This window comes from Mus caroli, chromosome 19 (genome assembly GCF_900094665.2).
Source record: "Mus caroli chromosome 19, CAROLI_EIJ_v1.1, whole genome shotgun sequence".
In the NCBI taxonomy this organism is placed as follows: domain Eukaryota; kingdom Metazoa; phylum Chordata; class Mammalia; order Rodentia; family Muridae; genus Mus; species Mus caroli.
Genome location: NC_034588.1, coordinates 21,265,904 through 21,291,339, shown reverse-complemented (window position 1 = coordinate 21,291,339; position 25,436 = coordinate 21,265,904). Strand labels below are relative to the sequence as shown.

The window sequence follows — 25,436 nt, the reverse complement described above, 5'->3', positions numbered from 1 at the left end:
AGAAAGTAGCCAATCAGATGTAGGAATGCAAATGAGGTGGTAAGCATCAACCAAGCACAACACAATCCGGGTGTGAGACACGCCTCTCCTAGGCCTATATAAAGCAGCACCAGGGCTGGGCTCAGGGTCTTTTTCGCCTCTACAATCAAGCTCTCCCAATAAACGTGTGCAGAAGGATCCTGTTGCAGCGTCGTTCTTGCTGGTCAAGTTGGACGCTAGCAAGACTCTAGCTCTGTCTCTCTCCACTGTGTACACACAGTTCAGCTTCTCTCTCTCTCTTCCATCCCTCCACCACTGACTTGCTCAACTTAGTGGTACCCAGGCTTCTGTTGTCTAGGGATGTCTTAGACAATTCCCCTCCGGTGCCTCATGGCTCCAGGTGGGAGTCATCTCTAGATGTCACTCTCCCAGCCCCCTTTTGGTTTTTTCAAGACAAAGAGTTTCTCTGTGTAACAGAGCCCCTGGCTGTTCTAGACTTGTTTGTTAACCAGGCCGGCCTTGAACTCACAGAGATCCACCTGCCTCTGTCTCTGCCTCCTGAGTGGCACCACCACACCTGGCTCCAGATGTTACCCTTTTTGATTGCATGAGGAAATACATGCAGCTTCTTTTATTCCATAGATGCTGACGTGTAGTTGCTTCTTAATAAATACATGTTATTTCCATTTTTTTCTATCCTGATAATAATAGATAGGTATTGTTAGTCCACCCTGTGTGTCATTTTGCTTGGGTTGACTACTTTGGAACTTCACTCAGTCATGCCCTCATTCCTGAACACATGTGTGTGCACACTCGAGTGCATGCTCACACACACACACACACACAGAGGCACGCATACACTCGAACATGGTCTCACTCTAGGCAAGCCTGCTTCTGCCCTGCCTCACAGGCAGTCCACTTGTGGTCTACAGTCCTTATCCAAACAAGCTGCCCCCATCCTGGCAGCAAGCTGTGCGTATCAGTGTGCATTAGCTGGGCTCCACAGAGATCATCCTGCTTCGAATCTGTCTAAGTTCTGCCACTTTGTAGAAAGATGCTCAGTTCCTCAAAGGGAGAAGTTTCCTTTGGTCCTTAGAACTCCATCACTGGACCAGTGTCCATGTGTCCGGATCAGTGTCCACCTTCTAGATCAGTCATCAGAGATTCTTAAGTTACTGTTTGCCCGTTTAACTCCAGACATCTCTCTCATTCTCATCTGTGCCTTTTTTTTTTTTTTTTTTAAAACCAGAGATCATGTTCCCCTTGAGATGTGGTCTACAGATCACAAAAGGAAGGGATCTGAGGCTTGGTTTAGAAGATAGAGCTGCCTCTTTCTAAAACCAGGTCCCATGTATTAGTGCTGGCAAATCCAAAGCCATGTGGAGACAACTGGGCGGGTTTGTGATTGTAAGCAGTGCTCCCTCTCTCCCTCCCCCAATTTGTCCTTGGATAAAGATTTTCTCTTATTCTGAGTATAGCTTTGTTTCATCAATCCTGATGTGGGATTATGTCATCGGTCCCTATTGTGTGGGTTAGCCTTTTAAACACTGAAGTAAGATGGTGCATTTCCTAGGTTCCTCTGTATGCCTTGCTAAACCACTGATGGATAATAAGACTTTACTTCCCATCTTGTTTGAACACTGGGACGCTTTTAATGCTTTGGTCTTTCAAGATCACAATACTAGCTTTTTACTTATTTATCTTATTAAATGTTTTATTCATGTATGTACTCTCATACTCATGCCATGGCACCTTGTGAGGTCTGAGGACGTGTGGGCGTGATTTATTTTTACCACGTGGGTTTCCGGGCTTGAGCTTGGGCTGTCAGACTTGGCTGCGAGTTTCTTTGTCCACGGGAGAATCTCCCCATTGAGCCCCAGCTCCCCAGCTCCATAAACACCAGCTCCCTGTTTAGGTTTCATTTTTAAAGTCAATGAAGGGGGCTGGTGAGATGGCTCAGTGGTTAAGAGCACTGACTGCTCTTCCAAAGGTCCCGAGTTCAAATCCCAGCAACCACATGGTGGCTCACAACCATCCATAACGAGATCTGACGCCCTCTTCTGGAGTATCTGAAGACAGCTACAGTGTACTTACATATAATAAATAAATAAATCTTAAAAAACAAAAAAGTCAATGAAGTTCTTTTCACTCTAAATTAAGATGCAATTGCTGTCTCGTCTAACTTGAATTTAAAGATATGCCGTAGTGCTGTTGCTTGTGGGTCTGAGAAAGGGTCTCATGTAGACCTGGCCAGACTCCAGTACTCCATGGATTCATGGCGAACCTTGGGTTCCTGATTCTGTTTCCTCCGCCTCCCAAGTACTGGATTGACAGGCATGGCCACATGCAGTTGAAGATAGACTTTAAAATACATTTTCACACAGAATCCATTTTTATTGAAGTCGTTCCAGCTCGGATCAGACAAGGCAGTGAATGGATCTACCTGGCATTAAAACTGCACATCCCCCGTTTAGACAAAAGACAGCCTTCCTTCTCCTGCCTCCTGTGATAATATCAGCCTGGGCTGTCAGTGTTTTCCGACTTCTACGAGGCTGCTCCCTTAGATAAGCAGTTTCCCTTTAGGACCCTGTCAGCTGACCACTGTGTGCATGCCGCTTTATTTTGTTTCTCATTTGTTTCTGTAAAGCCCATCTGTTCCTGAGCTGTCTCTGGTTATTGATTTGACCTTTTCTTTTATTGAGTGCTTGTAATAAATCCTGAAAGCCACTTACGGCAGGATTTTTTTTTTCATACTGTTTTTTTTTTTCCCTCGTCTAATTCTGATGAGCAGGATTCCAAAAGAGGATTTGGAATTGCCGTGTCGGGAGGCAGAGACAACCCCCACTTTGAAAATGGGGAGACGTCAATCGTCATCTCAGATGTGCTCCCAGGTGGACCCGCTGATGGCTTGCTTCAGTAAGTTCCCTCACTCCCCGCCCCCTGGCAGCCCTGCGCGCTGACACTTGATAAGGGGCGTTCTGGATGCCTGTGCTTACTTAGTCTGAAGTGAGAATCAGGGTCACAGCTAATGCATTCTGCTTTAACAATCACTAGCCATAAAGATATGCCATAGGGCTGTGGCTTGCTTGTTTGAGAAAGGGTCTCATGTAGACCTGGCCAGACTCCGATACGCCATGGGCACATGGAGAGGAACTTAGGGGAACATCCAGACTTAGATAGAAGAGGGGCATCGTGTGTGTGGAACCTCCCACCTCCCATAGGAAGCTAGAATGATCACTTGTGAGCTTTGGAACCTCGTAAATGTTCTGTTGCCCCTGTGCCCCCCCCCCTTACTTTATTGACATTGTCTATAGCCCAGGCTGGTCTCCCAAATCCCCACACGGATGACTTTGCATTCTAGTTCTTTGGCCTCTGTTTCCTATGTGCTGGGTTTTACAGATCTACAGCACCAGACACAGTTTATGCAGTGTGGGGAGTGACTCAGGACTTCATGCGTGCTAGATAAGCATACCGACTTAGCTACATCCTTAGTCGCTGGGAACCATTTCTGAATGTGTAGCTTATATCACCGTGACAAAACACTCGAGAAAATAATTTCAGAGAAGCACTTACTTATTTGGGCTCCCCCTCTCAGAGGGTTTAGTCTGTTGTGGCCAGGGGAATGTGCTAGAACGGAGCAGCTAACAACATGGTGGCTGGGCAGCAGAGAGCAGGAAAGACGGAGGCAATACTTGTCCTTTCTGTCTTTCTCCTTTATTTCCTCAAGCACGTAGGATGGGGTCACCCACATTCAGGGTGGGTCTAGCACCCCTTAATTCTCTTGAAAACATCTCCCCACACTAAGAGAGGGCTTTACTAACTTTCTGGGTGCTTTTCAATCCAACCTACATTGTTTTAGAATTTAATGAAGATGGTTAGGGATGTACCTCAGTAGTAGAGTACATAGCATATATTAAGTAAGGCCTTGGGTTAATTGTTAGCAGAACCCCCTCCCCCCCCCCACGCCAAATAAAAACCTAACGAATATCCCCCCCAACAGATTCTTTTTTTTTAAAGATTTATTTATTTATTATATGTAAGTACACTGTAGCTGTCTTCAGATACTCCAGAAGAGGGAGTCAAATTTGTTACGAGGATGGTTGTGAGCCACCATGTGGTTGCTGGGATTTGAACTCAGGACCTTCGGACCTCAGTGCTCTTAACCGCCGAGCCATCTCTCCAGCCCCTCTCCCCCTAACAGATTTTAATAGGAAGATTCACGATAGTTAAACCCAAGTTATCCAACTGTCAGCCTTCTGTTCTGAAGAGATAACCCACTTTAAAAGATGGGTTCTGAATCCTATCGGGAAAGAGTTTAAAGGTAACTTCTGGTATATCAGCCAGATCATTAAAAAGTTGTATCTGTGTGAGATTTAAAATCTGTGTTCTTTTCCTGTAGTTGGTAGTCCTATCAAAATTAGTCTTTTAGTCAGAGTAATATAAAATTTTAAGCTAACATTGAGTGAGCCTAAATAATAGGATTCTGTGATTTTAAAGTTTCTTCAAGAAACTTGAGGCAATGAAACCCGGCTTGATTTGCAGTCTGCGTGTTCAGGAGATGGAGCCAGACACAGAACGATCAGTAGGTTATAGCCATGGCTGGCGAAACAGTGAATTAAAAGCCAGCTTGACCTACATGAGACCCTTTATCTAAATAGTAAAAGAATCTGAGGCAAGCTTTCGACCTCTTTTCCTGCTGACATTACCCAGATGAATATGTGCCTAGTTCAGGGCTTACAAGAGGGCCTTTTGCACTGCACAGGACAGTCACTGAATTCCTATTGCTGTCCATGCCGATTCATGCTTTCTGGAGTGACCCTGGGGTGTGGGTAGACAGACCTTGTACACAAACATGGTGGTTCTTAATAAACATCCAGAAGCCGAGTGTGTGGCTTGTGGTTTCTTACTTCTGAAGAACTCTCAGACCAAGTTGGCATGACTTGTGAGCCATTGCACCCTGAGCCCTTCAGTACACTTCTCGGGCTCATTTGCTGCTTCTGTTTGGCTCTCCGGGGTTCAAGATGACTGATGCTTGTTTTGTGTTTACAGAGAAAATGACAGGGTGGTCATGGTCAATGGCACCCCCATGGAAGATGTGCTCCATTCGTTTGCCGTTCAACAGCTTAGGAAAAGTGGGAAGATAGCAGCCATCGTAAGTCCTGGCTGGGATGGCCCTCAGTGTGGTCGGTACATGCTTGCAAGCCAACATCCTTACGCGTAAACCGTAAATAAATTTAAAAAAAACTTCAAAAATGTATTTTTTTTTTTTATCAGAACACAAAGGTGCTGAAGAGATGGTTCTGTGGTTAGGCACCAATATCGTTCTTGCAGAGGACTTGACTTTAACTCTAGAGCATTTCTTTTCTGTGTGCAAAGAAAATAGCCGTTTGCTTCTGAGCATTTGGACAGAGTTACAGGACAGCCAGGGCTATACAGAGAAACCCTATCTCGAAAAAGAAAAAAAAAATAGGGCCATCCTGAGAACACTGGTAGCTGTGCCGTACCATCTAATGCCCACTCCGTATCTCAGTCCTTTTTAATCTAGAAGGGGTGTCTTTCCCCCCTCCTCTTCCTGTAACACGTGCAGGAATGTCAGCAGTTATATACAGAACATCTCATTTCCTGGCTGTTCATTTGACATCCATGAACTGACCAGAGCCGTTGGAGCTTTGCTTACTTGGTCAGAAGTGGATTTGGAGGTGTTCAAAAGCACTATATTCATTACCGCAGTCATCTTTCTCTTATTCTAACTTAGTGAGGTTTATTGTTCTTGGATCTGGACAAGGACTTGGAGGGTTGTCAGGGATACAGATGTTTAAGGTTTGTTGTAGGTTTGTTTTGGTTTGTTTTTGTATGACCCTCCCACCCTCCTCACACACACACATTGAGACTAGAGACTGACAGTTTTAATTAAAACAGGATCCAGGCCCACTGCCCTCCCAGGTGTCGCTGTACCACCCCGCATCATCTACTCTATTTGTCTGAATAGGTGGTCAAGAGGCCCCGGAAGGTTCAGGTGGCCCCACTGCAGGGCAGCCCCCCTCTCAGTCATGACGACCGAGGTTTTGAAGTGATTGAAGAATTTGATGGCAGAAGTTTCCGCAGCGGCTACAGTGAGAGGAGTCGCCACAGCAGCCACGACATGCTCAGCCACAGCTGGGAGGGCAATAGGGAGAGGGGGCGACCCCATCAGCGCACACAGAGCAGGGAACGGGAGCGCAGCCGTGGCAGGAGCCTGGAACGGGGCCTGGACCAGGAAGACTATGGGCGCAGCCGTGAGCGCAGCCGTGGCCGGAGCCTGGAGCGCGGTCTGGACCGCGACTTTGTGTCCCGGGACCACAGCCGTGGCCGTAGCATCGACAGGGACTACGACCGAGACTATGAGCGCTCCTATCACCAAGCTTATGAACCCGACTACGAAGGCCGCTACAGCCCATCATATGACCGTAGAGCCCATCCAGAGACCCGCTATGAACGGAGCCGCAGCCGAGAACACCTACATTCCCGAAGCCCCAGCCCCGAGTCTAGGTCACGGCATGAACACAAGGGCCAACATGATCCCGACAGGCCCATCGGGGTCCTTCTAACCAAAAGCAAAGCAAATGAAGGTAGGCACACATGGTGTGGGGATACAAGCTGTACCTGCAGCAGCATCACCTGGTGCTCCCCTGGCTTCTGCCAGTGTTCAGTGTCAACCTGAATTGGCCAGCACCTATGGACTCGTTTAGTTATCACTGCCTTAAGAGAGTCAGAGATGCAGAAGGGTCCATTGATCTGAACGTAGTTTTCTCAGTGGCAAAGCCAGGTCTTAAGAGATGTTCTTCTCCTCCATGTTATTTGTAAATGTAACTTTCATTCGCCCAAGTGATTTTGCTAAGCTTCTAGCCTCTGTACAAGTCTAATCTAGACCTAGAATGTTTTCAGCCTCTGAGACGTACTGCTGAATAAGCTCACCCTTTCTAGCTCTTTCTGAACCCTGGCTGGCTGGTTCAACTCAGCTTTTCTGGCTCCAACTCCTCTCCAACCTGACTGATTCAGTCTGGCTTCTCTTAAGTTTCTTACTGAGTTGTTCTGCTTGGCCTCACACTTACTTTGGCGGTCCGTTCTAATCTTCTGCCTCCTTCTCCTTCTCGGGTTTTCTCTATCTTCACCTGGGTCTAGCCTGTTCTCTCTGCAGCCTGTCTCTGTAAAACTGTCCCGGTAAAACTGCCTTTCTTTGTCTTCTCTCTGCACGGCCCCTTAAGTAGCTTTCCAGATTTGCTCTCTTCTTGTGAGAGTGGGCGGATCCTATTCATCAATCTTTCTTTTGATTCATCACTTTGCCTCTCAATCAGACATCACTCTCAAACTTGGGTGCTTCCTTCTACAAACTAACTTTACCTTCATTGTTTAGGATTAAAGGTGTGTGCTAAGAGCCGAGCCACCCCGTAAGGATCGAAACAGGGCTTTTCCGTAAATAACACAATCTAGGGGTTCACGGTGTGATCACACATCTTACAACACTTGCTAAAGTGAGGAGTCTCAGTCTCCCACCAGGCCCCGGAACCAGGAACTATGGGGTCTGGTGTGTGAACGGACTCTGCTGGTGAGCCTGGTGCTTCTCAGTGTGGGAAAACAAGGCTGAAGCTTATCCTGATGGAGTTCTATTCTAGGCTGGGGATGGTGTCTCTTTCTTAATCCTCCTAAGACCCTTGGAGGTGGGAGGCCTCGTTCCTGTGTTACAGGTCGGGTTTTGGTATGTATGTGGAAGCTGGCTCTGGCTTAGTTGGCTTGCTCTACACTGCATTCCTGGAGACGTGGGCACACTTAATCCCATCCAGGATTCATTACGTTCTGTGCAGTGACGCTGTTAGTACTGTTCGTATATAGGAGGGTGCTGCAGCAGAGCCAGCGGGGAAGCTAGGATTCACCCTGGGCTGATCTGAAGGGAGGAGATGAACAGAAGCTGAGCCATTTCCAGTCTGGGGTCTTGTCTGCCTACTTTTCAATTTTCTTATAATATAACCCTTGTCTAGTTGATTCTATTACTAGTCAAAGAAGACAAAGGAGTAGAGCCCCTAAGGCAAAGTGAAGGAGTCATTGTTCTTTAGCTCAGGAGTTGTATTTTGTAGTAGATTGTAAATGAAAAGAGTCTGGTTTCTAAGGTTTTCCTACTTAGGTAACTGGAGTGATGTAAGGTCAGTAATGGGGTACTGGGAGCATGAGGCGGGGGATGCAAGCAGAGATTGCACCCTTGCTGAGGAGAGGAAGGAACAGCCTTGTCAGCAGCTCTGGGGACATGAAGATCTCACCGACTCTTCATAGCAATTAGTGAGGAGATGGCCCTTCAGTGGTCCCCAAGCCAGATCCAGGTCAAAAGGTGGAATACAGACAAGTTTTGAAGGAGAGTGCCTGGCAGGAGACCTCCTTCCAAGAAGTCTGACTCATTCTGAGGGACATTGCTTTTAAAAGCTTTCCTCATTTCCTGTTCCTCCTTTGCCGCTTCTTTTCTGTCCGGTCATAGGAACAACTGTATCAGGCATTATAGAGACACCTTTGTATGAGTCACGAGTCAGGGTTCTCTAAAGGAACAGAACCGATAGAATGAACTTGTGTGTGTGCCTGCATTTGTGTCTGTGTGTGTATACACGTGAATGTGAAGGAATTCATTAGAGTGGTCACAACCTGTGTCCTGTTAGTCTTAACAGTGATGGTTTCATGAAAGTCACAGACAGGCCAAGCATCTGGTAGCTGTACGGTCCATGAGACTAGATGTCTTATCTCAGCAGTCTGGTGTCTGCTAGACTCTTGGAGGTATTTAGTCTACATTGGAATCTGGCTGTAACAACAGGGGAAAATGAGCTGGCCTGGGGAAGTGAGGACAAGCAGACACAAAGCCAAGGCTTCCCTCTTCCATGCCCTATCACGTGAGCTGCTGCTAGAAGATGGAGTTCAGATTTAGGGTATCTTTTTCACCTCAGACAATATGATTAAGAAAATTCCTCAATAGCGTGATCAACAGCTTGGGTTTTAGTTGATTGCAGATATAGTCAAGTTGACATGCAAGATTGGCTGTCATATGCGTATATATAAAAACTTAAAACAGAAATCTTATGGACTATTACTTATCCTGTGTGATGGACTTTGAGTTTCCATTGCAGTGAAAATTTAAAATACTGTTAGAAACACATTAAACCAATTCAAGACGCATTTATGAATTGCGATGCATAATTTAAGGAGACACCGTTGGGCTAGAGAGGTCACTCAGTGCTTAGGAGTGCTCGGTATTCTTCCAGAGGGTCTGAGTTTGGTTCCCAGTATCCATGTCAGGCAGCTTACAACTGCCTGTAACTCCAGCTCCAAGGGATCTGATGCCATCTTCTGGCCTCCACAGGCACCCACACATCATCCCCTCACCCCAACACACACACACACACACACACACACACACACACACACACACACACACACAGGAGTAGAAAAGGAAATCTTCAAATAAAGTAAAAGGAAGGGATTATCCTATGAGATTGTTCAGGTCATAACTGGTCTTGGTTAAGTACAGAAATAAAGGACTTGGGCTGGTGAGATGGCTCAGCAGGTAAGAGCACCCAACTGCTCTTCCAAAGGTCCTTAGTTCAAATCCCAGTAACCACATGGTGGCTCACAACCATCCCTAACAAGATCTGACTCCCTCTTCTGGTGTGTCTGAAGACAGTTACAGTGTACTTACATGTAATAAATAAATAAATCTTTAAAAAAAAAAAAAAGAAAGAAAGGACTTAATATTTCTCTCCTGATGGGCTGTTTTTCTTTTAACTATTTTGTTCTACAAACTTGGAAAAGATTAAACAACTTTTGGTGCTGATAAAGATCAAGCCTAGCATATGCCAGACAAGTGCTCTAGCCTGATTGCACTTTAACCACCACCAACAAAACGGCCCCTCCCATGATTTTATTCATTTATGTTTAAGTGTGTGGGTGTTTGTTTTGTTTGAATGTATAAAAGTGGAACTGGAGTGGTGGATATCTCTGAGCCACCATGTAGGTGCTGGGAATCGAACCCGAGTCCCTTGGAGAACAGTTAGTGTTCTTATCCTTTGAGCCATCTCTCCAGCCCCTCCACTGAAAAAAACTATTATTATGTATAATTTTGTCGATGGTGAGGGCCAAGTGTACTAGAGTGTTTGCATGGAGCTCATAGTATAACCCCAAGAACCTGTTCTCTCCTTCTGTGGGTTCAGGTTTGACTCACTTTAGGCCTGATATCTTTCTTCACTGAGCTATTTCACTGGCCCCAATTTTACCCTTCCTTTTTTTAAGATATATTTATTTTTATCTTATATATTAATGTTTTACCTGCATGCGTGTGTGTGTGTGTGTGTGTGTGTGTGTGTGCACCACATGCATGCCTGGTGCCTGAGGTGAGGAGGGAACATCAGATTCTCTGGACCAGGAGTTACAGACGGCTGTGAGCCACCACATGGGTGCTAGAAACTGAACCGGGTCCTCTGTGAGAGCATCAAAGACTCTTAAACTGCTCAGCCCTCTTTCCAGTCCAGGATCCCACTTCTGTGCACATTTATTTATTTATTTATTTATTTATTTATTTATTTATTTACTTTACATTCCAATAGCCACTCCCTCCCTACTTCATGATTCCACTTTTTAAAAGAAAAAAATTGCCACCTTTTGCTACAATTACCCAGTAACCTAGCTATTTCTGGGTGAGTCACGTGAAAGTGGTCACATGAAAATGAATCTTGTAAAAAACGCTGTAGTAGGTGGGAGCAGCCGTAGATTAAGAATGAACAACAACAAAAAAAAATATCCCAGCACTCGGGAGGCAGATGCAGGCGGATTTCAGAGTTCGAGGCCAGCCTGGTCTACAGAGTGAGTTCCAGGACAGCCAGGGCTATACAGAGAAACCCTGTCTTGAACTCCCCCACCCCCCCCCCCCCCAAAAAAAAAAAAAAAAAAGAATGAACACCACTGCCAGTTCCCATCAGCAGGCTCCTCGCTGTGTCGCAAAGCTCATTCACTGGTGTTTTGTTTTGTTGTTTTTAAATTTAAGGAGTGTCCATACAGATCCGAGTGAGCCTGTTTGCAGATACTCCTATATTGCCATGGGAACATCCTCTTAGGAGGATAGGTGAAATGTTACTTTGTAAGAAAAGTTCATCAGATTTGTCTCCGCCCTCTGTGCACTCTCTAGCCATCCACAGGAGAGATGCTGTAGCCCTCGGATAGAGTGAGCTGTGCCCAGTACTTCTTTTTCTTGTTGTTTGTGGTGTTAAAGGTAAACCTAGAGCCTTGCAAAGGTCAGATGCTCACTGTACCCCGGAGGACCACAGCAGCTAAGCACTTTGTATCTTTGTAATAAGATCCAAGGCTAATAGGTTTACTGAAATTGATATTTTTTTAAACTACTACTTTTGTGACCACAAGAAGGTGCGTTCTCCATGTAGGAAATTTGTTTTGAAGAAAGCAACTATTTTGTAAGTATGCAGTTATCTGTCCAACACTAGTAATAATAATTTAAAAGCTGAATGTGTTTGCTCTCAAGCTGTGATGGCTTTCAGAGTCACTACAGTTCACTCTTAAAATCTGTCTTTTTACAGTTTAATAAATAAAATCAGGAAAGGCTATAGAAGACTTGCAATATCTATAGAAGACTTGCAGTATTAAAATACGAGCATCCCTTCTAACTGCAGTGTTGTTTTTCTTTGAGAACAGTTCAGAGTGCAGCTGACTCTCCCTGCCAGGCCGTTGACTTTGCCCCAGCTCAAACCCTGGGCAGTGTGAACTGTCACAGAGACATACTATGTCCACAGCATCATGTGGGCCACCTTAGGGTCAGCACAATTTCCTGTTAAGATACAGAGCAGACTGTTGTTATCCAACTTTTTATTTGAAATGTGTTCATTCTGCATCAGACACCGCATAGCCTCTGCCTAGCTAACATTTTTGCAACATTGTCTTCTCTGCTCCTCCCTCGTCTTGTTTGTTGGTTTGTTTGTTTGTTTGTTTATTTTAAAGTTTTCTGAGTCAGTTGAGAACATGTGTGTTCCCTTGCTTGTCTTCTAGAGTATGGGCTCCGCCTGGGGAGTCAGATCTTCATCAAAGAAATGACCAGAACAGGACTGGCAACCAAAGATGGCAACCTTCATGAGGGGGACATAATTCTCAAGGTAGGACATGGAGCATTGTGTGCCTGGTGTGTTCCTCGTCAGCACCCGCACTGCCACCCGCACCCGCACCGCCACCCGCACCACCACCCCGCACATCTGCAGACCAGGTCAGAATCTCTTAGTCCACGGAGAGAGGTGGAAGCAGGAGGAGCAGCTTGATGAGGTGATCTTTGCTATAAGAACAAAAATAAACTGAGATATGAACAGGAGAGAGAGACACAGAAGAGCCGGCCTGTTCCCCACCACTTGGGAGCCCTGCTCTCTCTCTCTAGCCCCTGCCCCCCTAAAAATCATGTAAAAAGGAAAAGGGAAAACAAGCCTTAGGGTCTGTACTAATTTAGTAATCACGGAAGAACCTCAAGGAACACTTTCTCTTCTTCCTGTTGATTTAAAGTCGAAGTTCCTGTTCCCCTACCAAGGAAAGAAAAGTCTGCGAGCCATTGATCTATAGTTGCTTCATGTGTTTGATAGGGTTTTTTGTTTGTTTTGTTTTTGTTTTATTTATTTATTTGTTTGTTTATTTTTGAGACAGGGTTTCTCTGAATAGTTCTGGCTACCTAGAACTCACTTCATAGACCAGGCTGGCCTCGAACTCAGAGATCCACTTGTGTTTGCCTCCCAAGTACTGGAACTAAAGGTGTATGCCACCATTAGCCGGCTATGTTTGATAGTTTTTTTTTTTTTTTTTTTGAAAACTTCTCCAATCAGGAAGCATATTCCAGCAGTAAACCAAGCTGTAGACTTGAACTTGGTTGTTAAGTAGATTAGCAGAGCAACCTAAATATTACTCTGACTCCTTCAATACCTATTCTGGGCATGTGTGGTTACATTTAATTTGAAGGATAATTCACATTCATTAAATCATCCTGCAGTCTGGTCTGAGTGTCTTAGCAAGTTCTTTCCAGTTCTATAACAGGAAAATAGGAGTTTTGAACTTAGCTGCAAGCAGTTGTCCTACATATGAATAACACTGCCATTCTTCGTCTGCGCAGATCAACGGCACTGTTACTGAGAACATGTCTTTAACGGATGCTCGGAAGTTAATAGAAAAGTCTCGAGGAAAACTGCAGCTTGTGGTGTTGAGAGACAGCAAGCAGACCCTCATCAACATCCCAGCCCTAAACGACAGCGACTCTGAAGTGGAGGGTAAGAAGGAGCCTTTGGGCTGGGCTGGGTGTCAAAAAGCCCAGTCCCAAGGGGCAGCGAAGCCTTCCTTCAGACTTAGATTCAAAAGGAGAAGTATTCCTGATCTTTGTTTGTTTGTTTGTTTGTTTGTTTAAGCATCTTTTGAAATTAGATTTCTAAGAGAGAATTCTGCCACAGGTAATTAGGCCACTGAGAACCAAACTTACTAGCATAAACAAAGCGTGCATGACCAGCCAATGAGCTAAACATACCACTTAGACATTTGCTGTGTGCTCGTGCAGATACTGATAAAGTGTAGACTTTTTGTGAGTCTTTAAAAATGACAGAAGCCAAGCATGGAAAAGCCTCTAATCCCTCTCTCAGCAGGCACAGTCAAGGCCAGACTGTCTACCTAGCAAGTTTCAGGCTTTTAAAAACTGGCTGTGGCCACACCTATGCTCGTGGCTCTGCCTTCCTTTTTCCATGAGCCCCTTCTTTATCTTAACTCTAGTGTGCTTAAAATCTGTGTTAAATTCTCTTAATAAATTCCATCTCTGCTTAAGAACAACAACAACAAAGGCAGTTAGTATTCTGAGCTTTAGAAGGTGGCATGGAGTGTGTAGCCGCTATCAGTCAGTCAGAATGGCTCAGTATTATGGTAGCAGTTGCTTACTAATGTATGTCCCTGTTTCTGGTTGTTTCTCTTTGATTGGTTCGAAACTGGGATAAATGCATTTGTTCCAGCTCCACACATTACTTGCAAGGGGAGGAATCAACTGCCCTTTCATACTGATAAACACTTAATGTTGAACTACAGGGACCAGCTCTGAATGTTTGCTAGTAATGTAAAACCTGGTTACGAGTGCAGGTGTGGCGTGTTCGAGTTGCAGAGTTAGGGTTGCCGCCTTACCTTCACAGAAGGGTGTTTTAGAAAAGCAACATGAGAAAGAAGGCAGTAAAAGGGTTGCCATACTTCCCTCACATGCGTCTCCTCAAAGCCATGCTATCTAGAGGATGGGCTCTTGTCTTGTAATACTTCAGACTGGGGAAATAGCTCAGGAGAGGGCTTCCATCCTGTGTACAAGCTCCCAGGGTGTGGCTCCATCCCAGGCCCCACAGTTGGCTTTCCCACCAGTCCCCTGTTTACACTACTGGGTGAAAATAGCCTGGTGGGGTGGCAAGATGGCTCAGCAGGCCAAGGCGCTTCCCTAAGATTGTTACCGTGCACCAAATTGCCTTGTTTGTAAAGTTCACTTCCTTTCTGGTCTATCAGATGTCTAATGGGTTGGTCTGGGCTGTGAGGACAGGACAGGACAGGAAAGCGATTGAGGCAACCCGGTGTGGTAGTGAGGCCTTTCTTTATCTTAACTCTAGTGTGCTTAAACTATACACTACCACTCTAGTGTGGTAGTGTATAGTTCGCTTTCTTATATCATGTACAGCGTCAGTATCAGGCAGCTTGGTTCAACAAGATTTCCACGTGGTTTGAATACATGTTAAAATGTGAGGAACACTGGTCTGCTTGGCGAGAGTGGTTTCTGTAGCCTCAGATTCTGGCAATCACCGGTTGAAACTCTGCGTGGGGGTGGGGGTGGGGGGTGGAGTCGAGAAAGATAAGGTTTCTTTTTTTTTTTTTACTCTATCCACAGTATATATACGGCATTTGTAATATGTTATATATTACAGATAAAACATGCAGGAGAACATGGATAGGCTACATGCTCACATTTAGCATCTTATATAAAGGACTTAATCACCTGCTGAGTTTGGTTGGGAAAATGGGTCTGGAACCAATTTCTACAGCAATAACAGAGGGACACTCCTTTGTAGCCTCCTTAAAAGAGCTCTAAAAGCTAGTGGGCCGAGAGAAGTGTACAGTTCTGAATTTGACTGTTCTATTCATTCAGTAATGTCTCTCTCTGAAAATTAGGAAGACTTTCCCCCATCCCTTAGTAAAAGAAAAAACTGCCAAACTGATAGCCTTCCCTCATGCTTCCGACTCTTGGAGACTAGTGTAATTTTGGTACTTACGTATTTCACTGAATTGGACTTTCCTTATTTTGAAACCAGATATCTCGGAAATAGAGTCCAACCGGTCTTTTTCCCCAGAGGAGAGACGCCAGCAGTATTCTGATCAGGATTACCATTCCTCCACTGAGAAGCTGAAGGAGAGGCCGAGGTAAGGCCGGTGGGGCTCCGTTTCTGTTAGTCACTAGTGCATGTACTTGGGTGTCTGTCACGACTGTGTTATCTGCTGAGACATGATCATGGTCTGTGCTTCAGCTCAAGAGAGGAGACCTCAGGCAGACTGTCCAGGATGGGTGCCACTCCCACGCCGTTCAAGTCCACGGGCGACATCACAGCTGCGGGTGTCACAGAGGCCAGCAGGGAGCCCAGGTACCAGGAAGAAGGCCCAGGTGAGGCGTTAAGGCCATTCTTTTGTACGTGTGTGTTACACACAAGCTGGTTCATGCTTCCAGCCCAGATCCACTGATCGGAAGAACTGAGTTCAGAAATATGTGCTTGATGTTTCTTAGACTGTGACTAAAAAAAAAAAAAAAGCAACATTATTTAAAAAATAATTTGTCCAGTGGAGGAAGCCTTCTTTATTTTTCTCTTAATGTGAGAGGTAAAATCCATCCTAATATATGATCAAAATGGGTCACATTTTGACACATTTGAATACTTCCTCTTGCTCTCTGTCCATGTGATTATCATCATAACTCTAAGTACATCTAAGTACATTTTTTTTTTTTTTCTGAGACAGGGTTTCGCTGTGTAGCCCTGGCTGTCCTGGAACTCACTCTGTAGACCAGGCTGGCCTCAAACTCAGAAATCCACCTGCGCCTGCCTCCCAAGTGCTAGGATTAAAGGCGTGCACCACCACTGCCCGGCTACATCAATACTTATATGTGGGGAAAAACATAATATTTTCTGTCTATCCAGAGCCCTGCTTCGTGCATGTGTACCTTGTGTTTGGTGTTTCTTTTCTCTTTGAGAAACTATGATAACTGTAAATGCCCAAGTTAAGCTTCATCTGTCTGTCTGTCTGTCTCTCTCTCTCAGTAAAAGTGAACACAGTTTAAGAAAGGAGTGGGCTAAGGAGCAGGGAAGGCTGTGCTGTTGTTAGGTGGGGTGGTGCAGTGTGGCACCACGGTAAGGGTTGTACTTAAAGCCCGTGGGTTTTGCTCTTTATATTAAGAAACAAGCTTCGGATCTGGATGATGAAGAAGATTTTTGTCTCGCTTTGTTATGATTTGTTTACGTGGCATGGGGATTGAATCCACACTGTGCTGCATGTGAGGCAGAGCTCCACACTTCAGCTGCACAGTCAGCCCACACTCAACTTTCTTAAAATCCAGAGCAGAGTGCCTGGGGACTGGAGAGATTATTCAGGGGTTAAGAGTTTCCCATCATCCCTATGGTGGCTCTCAACCCTCTGTAACGCTAGTTCCAGGGGATCTGATGCCCTCTTCTGGCCTCCACAAGCACTAGGCACCCACATGGTGAGTTTGTGTGCATGGAAAAAAAAATCTCACAGGCATAGAATAAAAAACAAATGAAATCTTTAAATCCACAGTTCCTCAACCCAGAACAGCTCCAAGAGTTTTTCTTCGTCCTAGTCCCGAAGATGAAGCAATATATGGGTATGTAATGCGCCTTCATTACTCTGATGCCCCTTCTTTATCCCCCACTCGGCATACGTCTCAGCCGAAGTCCACCACAGTGGTGCTGTTTCCACCCTGACCCCAGTGGCCAGTTTCTGTTCAGCCACCTTTTAACCAATGCTTAGTCCTAATGTTCACAAGAAAGAGGAGTCATCTATGAGAAGAGCAAACTTGGGGATTGGGTGAACTTTACGGGCGTTGGTATCTGTCCGTTTACTTACCTGACTGCTTGCCTTGAATATTTTGTATCCGTCAGATGTATAGCTCCAAAAGGGTGGAGCAGCTCCAGAATGTAGTGCTTCAGTAGAGACTGCAGGGGTGCCATGATCCCTGCGTGGTGGGGAGGGAGAAGGGACCATGTTGAGTGGTGTCTAGACGGCAGTTGTTGGATTAGGCCTGGCTTCCTTGGATTTGAACTGTCTTTTTTTTTTTTTTTTTTTTTTTNGTTTTTCGAGACAGGGTTTCTCTGTATAGCCCTGGCTGTCCTGGAACTCACTTTGTAGACCAGGCTGGCCTCGAACTCAGAAATCCACCTGCCTCTGCCTCCCAAGTGCTGGGATTAAAGGCGTGCGCCACCACCGCCCGGCTTGAACTGTCTTTATTTGACTAAACTTGTGGTGGAATACATTTGGGAGGACATCTTTCTATCAGACAGCTAAAATCAATCCCTAAATCCATACTTTCTCATCTTAGATGAGTTAATGTGGTAAATTCCGTATTTTGTTCTCTTGTGGGCTGGTAGACATTTCCCATCACTGTCCCAGGGAGATTAAATTATAGAACAGATGAGAAAAACGAGAGGGACTTGTATAAACTGTAAAGTCCCCCTGAGCTAGAAAATAGTTAAAGTCTTTAATCTCCATGAGAATCCTCCTCTTTAAACAGTATATTTTTGTCTTTTCTTTCTGAAACCAAACCTACTTCAGCCCTAACACCAAAATGGTGAGGTTCAAGAAGGGAGACAGCGTGGGCCTCCGGTTGGCTGGTGGAAACGACGTTGGGATATTTGTGGCTGGCATTCAGGAGGGCACCTCCGCAGAGCAGGAGGGCCTGCAAGAAGGAGACCAGATTCTGAAGGTAAGGAAGCCTTGCCTTACAAGGGGCTTTGATGGATGTTTTTCAGTTTAGGGGTTTTTCTTTATATTTATGTATGTACACACACAGAGAGACTTGGGTGGAAAATCCACAAGGCATTAACTGGGGGTCTGGTAAGCATTTCTGTGCCAAGAGCAGAGGGCAGAAGAAGTTGCAAAATCATCCAGGGAATCAGACCTCAAGGCACAAGGATGTGCCCGCTCGCTCTGCCCGCTCTCTGCTCCTGCTCTCTGCACTCTGCTGATATGGTCCAGAGTGGGAGTTCCCAAGCCTTTCTCATTAGCATTGCTAAGCTTTCCAGTGAAATTCTGGGACCTTCTTTGGGTCCTGGGAGGGCCTAGGAAGACGACCTGAGTGAACCTTGAGGCAGCACATGATCGTAGGACATCTTTTCAGCTTCCCATGCTACTCATGAAAATCTTTTCAAATGCCAGCCCATACTAATGTGTACTCAGCGCATGTCCAAATGAAGAGAAAGCGTGCTTTTGGCTCCTGGGAAGCCAGAGGTTTAGAGCCTTGCTCATTAAAGTCGCAGAATCAGATCGATTTCTCTTGTGGAAGGGACAGTACCTGTGAGTTTTATGAAAGAGAAGTGGAGAATTCACCTAGGCTTTCAGACACCCAATTTCTGTATAAAACATTGTTAAAGACAAGGAGAATTGCTTCCATAGTCAGAACTTTCCTAGAAAGGTGGTTTTGTTTTGTTTTGTTTTGGGCCATCACTATGGTGACCAGGAAGATGCTGGTGGCTGCTGACTTCTCTTGCAGTAGTCCTCGGTAGAGGTCAGGCAACAGGTGGCCTTGCTAATCACACAAGCTGACTGTAAAAAAGTCTTTTTTTTTTTTTTTTGTAAAAGGCTGAGAAAGATTGATCTCCCTTAGCTGGGCAGAGAGGCAGCTGCAGCACAGTGAGCCGGAGCTGATACTGAATCCTCCCCAGGCTCCCAGCACACCCAGCCCGGCCCTTCGCACTGCGCTCAGATAATGAAAGGCGATATTTGTGTGTTGGGAAGGACCGCACAGTCTGACCTTGAAGTACAGGAACACTGGCCTAACTATTTCCACTGCAGTGTGTCAGTCTGAAGACACGAAGGGAACTGTTAGCATAGCCTGGCCACGTTCTTTTTTGTTGGTGGCTTTTTGAGAATGCCTCTGCCTTTCATAGGTAAGGCCTTATGTGTATAGTTCGCTGTACCGCCGCTGAACCCAGCGGGTTTTACAGATAACAGAAACATGACTGCTTTGATTTTTATTTCCTTTTCCCTGCTTATTTTAACTGCTTCTTTGTTATTTATATGATGTCGCTGGTATATTCTCTTTCAAAATCTGTTTTGGAATGGAAAAGACAATAACAAAACCAAACACTTGTGGGGGGTGATTGTTAAGTCACATGGATTTTAAAAACTACATCTCATTTGTGTGTGTGTGTGTGTGTGTGTGTGTGGTGGGGGTGGGGTAGCGAGAGGAACACCTGTGCCGTGTCATGCATTGGATGTCAGAGGACAACTTTTGGGAGTCATTTCTCTCTACCACATGGATCTTAGGGGTCAAACTCAGGTCATCAGGTTTGGTGGCAAGTGCCTTAACGTTAGCATTGAGCCAAATCGCTGGCCCCAGGGTTTTAAAATATAGCTTGCAAAGTATGTTTTAATTTTGACAATTATAGCTTTGTTCCTAACAGAAGGTCATAGAAATGGATCGAGGGACCCCTGAAACCCCGTGTGCCCTTTTATGTTTAAATAAACAGATAAATATGAGCATTTACAGTGTACCTAGAAAGCATTCCTAGACGCAGATGAGGCTATGCAGATGACACAAGAGAGGGTTAGACAGCAAAGTTCTGTGACCTCTGTTTGGGGACAGAGGCAAGAATGGCAGCATCTTACATGGTAACATTGTTTCACAGAGGAGCTGATTGCCTTTGCAATCACTCTCCTCTTTATTTTCTGCTCCCTCTTCCATGATCCCTGAGCCTTGCCGAGAGGGGATCTAGTACAGATGTTCCATGTAGAGTTGAGTGTTCCACACTCTTCAGGCTGAGTGCTCCACACTCTTCAGGCTGAGTGCTCCACACTCTTCAGAGCTGAGTGCCCCACACTCTCTTACTTTCTATATGTTTGCAGGTTGTGGGTCTTTTAATTAGTCATTATTGACTGCATAAAGAAACTTCTCGGAGTCAGGTATGGTAGGCTAGGATATGCCTTTAACCTAGCACACTAGGAGTCAGAGACAGGAGAGCTCTCTGAGTTCAAGGCCAGCCTGGTCTGCAAATCGAGTTACAGGACAGCTAGAGCTACACAGAGAAATCTTGTTTTGGAAAAAAAGAAAATAGAAACTTTTCTGTCTGGTGTTAAGTGGCATACTCATCTATAGGTATAAGAATAAGAACTTAGTGGTCAGTTTATTATTATTTCCACTTAGCAGAATTTAGCACTGAGTTCTCCCATGACAGAGCCAGCCATAGGCTTTAGCCAAGTTAATAGTATCAGATTGGTTTCTAAATCCAACCAGAACCTGTGCTGGTTTCTACCAGTGGGCCTGTGTGCCAGGTAGTTATCATTGTAGGGCTTCTTGATGGCTTTTCTCCACTGATAGCATGCAGTGAACCCTCCAGCACGCTGAAAACCTTAGCTGATAGATAATGCATCTTCCAGCATAGTACACGGCTGGTTTCCCTGTAGCCTATGACTCGAGTATGTTCCACCTTCAGTAGTAGGATCTTACCGTCATGTTATTGACTATATTAAAGACCTCAAATCTTCTAAAGCTAATTAAACATATTCAGACAAGTATCTAGGCACAAAATAAACACAAAAATCATTAGCCTTTTATATATCAACACCAGACATAACCAATAAGAAACAAGGGAAACAATCCCATTTACCATGGCCCAAAGAAAAAGAAAATCTTGGGATGATTCTAACCAAGGAAGGTAAAGACTTGTACAATGAAAATTTTAATACACCAAAGAAAGGATATTGAAGATAATGAAAGATTAGAAGGGTCTCCAATGTTCATGGGTTGGGAGTGTTAATATTGTGAAAATGACCATCCTACCAAAAGTAATCTCTAGATTCAACCAATCCCCATCAAAATTCCAATGTAAATTCTTAGCAGAAACTGAGGATGGGATGTGTCTCAAAAGTCATATGAAATCACAAAAGACCCATGATAGCTAATACAATCCTGGAGAACAAAAACATTACTGGAGGTGTCACTGTCTCTGATTCCAAGTTATCCTGCAGAGCTATGGTAGTAACACCAGCATGATGGTGGCAGAAAAGAGACACATTGACCAGCAGAATAGAATTGAAAACCCAGAAAGACATACTGGAGAAAAGACAGCGTCTTCAACAAACAGTGCTGGTCAAACCGGTTGTACAAGAATGAAGATGGATCATTCTCTCTCTTCACAAGATTCAATTCCTGATGGATCAAGGATCTCAATATACAACCTGAGACCCGAATCTGCCAGAGAAGGACATATAGGACGTGGTACCACTTACAGGCCCAGGAAAGGACTCTGAACAGGATCCCCGTAGCCCAGGCATAACACCAACAGTTGACACACGGAATCTCATGGTACTAAGAAAGCTTCAAAGGCTCCAGACAGAACACCATCGTTCGAGTCACGAGGCCGCTTACAGCAGGGGAGGAGTCTTTAGGGAGCTCCGGTGTCTGGAATATACTGAGCTCAGAAAGAAGTAAATACTAAGAAAATAAAGGTTTAATTGAAAACCAAGCAGGAGGGCTGCAGAGGTGGCTCAGAGTTGAGTCTACCCTTCCAGAGAACCTTGCGTCTGATTTCCAGCCCCCACATGGTAGCTCACAACCATCTGGAACTTCAGTTCCAGGGCATCCAGTGCCCCTATCTGACCTTTGTGGTTAGAAAGACACACATGTAATGCAAAGAGATAGAAGCAAGCAAACACTCTACAACATAATAAATGTTTTTGATATGTTGGGGCCTGAAATTAAATAGAACCTTCAACAGAAGAAATGCTAATGGACAAGAATTCCCCCCGCCCCAAATACTCAACATCTTTAGCCATCAGGAAAGTGTGAATTAAAAGTACTTCCTGGCTTTCTAAGTTATCTTACGACAGCATCCTTCCCTAGTGTCCCCCCCTCCAGGCATTATGGGATAGATGCTGTTGACTCCTTGTTGGAAGGATGTATGGACGAGCGGCTTAATGATACAGGGGCCCCGTGGTCTTCCATGTCAGACTAATGCACCCGATTTCACAAACACGTGTTAAACGTTTTTCTTTGTTTTTGAGACAGGATCCCACTGACCTTGAACTCATAATCAGCTTGCCTCAGCCAAAAACATTAGGATTAGTGTCCATGGTTAGATGGCTTTTGAGAGATAAGGGTTACAGGAGAAAGGTTGAATTGAACTGTGAATGTGCTTTCAAGGTTTTATCGGAATTAATGTTCAAGAAATAGGGTTCCGGGTCTGCTTATTATAGACCCCACCGTTCGGCATCGGTTATAGTTAGCTGTTTATTACTTACTGTGGGAGACTTACAAAAAAGAAGGGAGTCAGACAGAATGACAAATCCTAGTCAGTTCAGTGATAAGTTCTTCATTTGAAGGACTGTCAGGTGTGATGCAATGTAAGACCTGAAGAAGGAAGGTAGGGCAATATTTGTAGTTGCCTGGGCTTCTTTACCGGATCCAGGTCACCTGCTATGGCTTTGGGGAATTAAATCAAGTCTATTGGAGGGGCCACAGCAAGACTGAGGCTGTGACAATTTTGTTGAGAGCAATCAGAGTTTTTATACCCTTATCAGAAACAGAATATAGTGGCAGTTGTCAGGATTAAGACAATTGTCGTTGCCAGGGTACAGTGAAGTTTACAAGCTATACGGGGTACACAAGATTAATGTCTAAGACCAGTTGTCCTATCCAACTTCCATGTTTCCTTGACTTGCAAGGGAACAGGCAGAGAAACACAAAGTGGCCTGAATGCTTTACTGTCTGAGGGAGTGTACCAGTCTTTCAGGAACTGGAAGACATATTGTATCCAGGAGCCATGGGCTCTAACCTGAAAAACCTATGACACGTGCCTCTCAAGGCAGCTAGGGCAAGCCAACTTCAGGGTTCCTGCAAGTGCTCACATAGCCGAGGCCAATAGGAAAGTGCTGGGCAGGTGGACTGAACGGCAGCTATACAGACTTGTGTATCTTCTGCTTTTGCTCCAGACAGGCCCTCGTGAGAACACACAGAAATTTAGGAGTTACCTTTTAGTTAAAATTTATTTATTTCACGTATGTAAGTACACTGTTGCTGTTATCAGAAGAGGACATTGGGTCCCTGTTATAAATGGTTATGAGCCACCATGTGGTTGCTGGGATGTGAACTCAGGACCTCTGGAAGAGCAGCCAGTGCTCTTAACCACTGAGCTATCTCTTCAGCCCCAGGAGTTACCTTTTAAAATACTTGGTACTACTAGGTATCAATCCTAGAGCTTTGTTCATGCTAAGTCAGTACTTGACCACTGAGTTATTGTCCCTGCCCCATTAGGTCTTTACTAGAGTGAGTCTGTCTGTCTGTCTGTGTCTCATTTTTGATTTCTGGTTTTTACCTATGGCCAGGTGAACACGCAGGATTTCAGAGGGCTAGTCCGGGAAGATGCGGTCCTCTACCTGTTAGAAATCCCCAAAGGTGAAACTGTGACCATTTTGGCTCAGAGCCGAGCAGACGGTAAGCAAGTTTGGTGATCTGTTTTATTTCAGGGAAGTGGGAAGGATGAGTGGGATATCTTGGGACCAGAATATGCAACATTGGGTCACTGGTGTGTGGAGAAAATTTAGGTAGTGTTAATTTTGTATGAAAATATTTTCCGCCAGGTGTGGTAGCGCACACCTTTAGTCCCAGCACTTAGGAGGCAGAGACAGGTGGATTTCTGAGTTCGAGGCCTGTCTGGTCTACAGAATGAGTTCCAGGACAGCCAGGGCTACACAGAGAAATCCTGTCTCAACCCCCCCCCCCCCCAAAAAAAAGAAATTTTCCTTCCTTCCAACTACCGAGATAGCTTTGCTGGTTCTGGGTCATTTGGAGTTAAACTGCTTCTCTGAGCAGTGTGCACCCTCAGTGCTGATGGGGTTGTTAGAGAGTCTGTGTATGATGGGTGGTATTGGCTCCTCTCACCAGCCTCACAAGTTGCTTCACCTTTCTGGGTCCTCTCCTCTGAAGTGGGGGGCAAAAATAGTCCCTTCCTGTTTGTATGGGAAGTTTGGTGAACAACTGTATTAGGCAGAGGTCGTCATGGAAACAGAAGCTGTAAGAGACAAAGACACATTGTTAAGGACTTGGTTGAAGAGAATGTGCAGGTTGACAAGTCCCACATGGGACACACCTAGCAGAAGGGAAGACTCAGTTTTGGGTTTAGCCTGAAGGCCTAGCTACTAGGAGAACTGGAGGTGTAGAGACAGTAAGAACTCAGGAGAAAGGCAGATGGAAGGCCTTGGGGTGGGAACAGTAACTCCCTGTGGCTTCACAGAATATTCTACTCAGGCTTTCAACTAATTGGTTGAGGAACAATTTACTTTGTTCAGTCTTTCCATTTGAATGATAATCTCATTTCTCACACACCCGCCATGTCCTCCGAGAAAGGCCTAGTATAATGTTTAACCGATTGTATAGGCTTCCCCATACACAGTCAGGTTGACACATAAAATCCGCCATCGCAGCACTTCAGGAAGTTAGTACTTCTTCCTCCTGCTGGAGCGTGATTCCACGATTCCCATAATGCACTAGAATGGGGGCACCCTGAAGGGGTGCTCTTCAGTTGAGCACAGCACAGCCAACTTGACTTTTATTCTCCAGTGTACAGAGATATCCTGGCTTGTGGCAGGGGAGATTCGTTTTTCATAAGAAGCCACTTTGAATGTGAGAAGGAAACTCCCCAGAGCCTGGCCTTCACCAGGGGAGAGATCTTCCGAGTGGTCGACACGCTGTACGATGGCAAGCTGGGCCACTGGCTGGCGGTGAGGATCGGGGATGAGCTGGAGAAAGGCTTGATCCCTAACAAAAGCAGGTAACTGAGTCTACTTCCTAAGCGTTCCTCTTAATCCCCTGTTCACCAGGAGGCAACAGCTGCCTCTGAGGAAATCAATCCACGGGACCTCATCATTGGCCACCGTTAGGTGTTTATGGAAATGGAGCTGGCACCTCTTTAGTCTTGAGCACAGCAGGCTTGGTTGCCACCCTTGGCTTATTTGAGGATAGCCTGCTGCCTTGGTTATGGGAAACACTGTGTGGCCCTAGTCCCTTGCCACTCCTGGTCTCCATCTTTAGGAGAGGCTTGTACACCCTAGGGAACACTTGCTGGTGTGGCTGTAGGACTTAAGAATGGTGATCTGTTTGTTACATACATTCCTATCACACACCACCT

At 45.2% G+C, this 25,436-nt stretch overlaps 1 protein-coding gene across 10 annotated transcripts in view; it reads left to right on the top strand.

Annotated features, from left to right (window-relative positions):
- The window catches only part of Tjp2 (tight junction protein 2), a 131,533-nt gene that overhangs the window by 88,616 nt on the left and 17,481 nt on the right, over window positions 1–25,436 (top strand). For all 10 annotated transcript variants that reach the window (XM_029472523.1, XM_021151538.2, XM_029472520.1 and 7 more), the window contains 11 exons: window positions 2,771–2,895; window positions 5,029–5,131; window positions 5,969–6,587; window positions 12,043–12,146; window positions 13,139–13,292; window positions 15,342–15,450; window positions 15,555–15,688; window positions 16,852–16,918; window positions 17,866–18,016; window positions 23,635–23,743; window positions 24,869–25,079. In XM_029472523.1, the coding sequence (XP_029328383.1) occupies window positions 2,771–2,895; window positions 5,029–5,131; window positions 5,969–6,587; window positions 12,043–12,146; window positions 13,139–13,292; window positions 15,342–15,450; window positions 15,555–15,688; window positions 16,852–16,918; window positions 17,866–18,016; window positions 23,635–23,743; window positions 24,869–25,079 (1,886 nt within the window). The remainder of the gene's footprint in view (window positions 1–2,770; window positions 2,896–5,028; window positions 5,132–5,968; window positions 6,588–12,042; window positions 12,147–13,138; window positions 13,293–15,341; window positions 15,451–15,554; window positions 15,689–16,851; window positions 16,919–17,865; window positions 18,017–23,634; window positions 23,744–24,868; window positions 25,080–25,436) is intronic.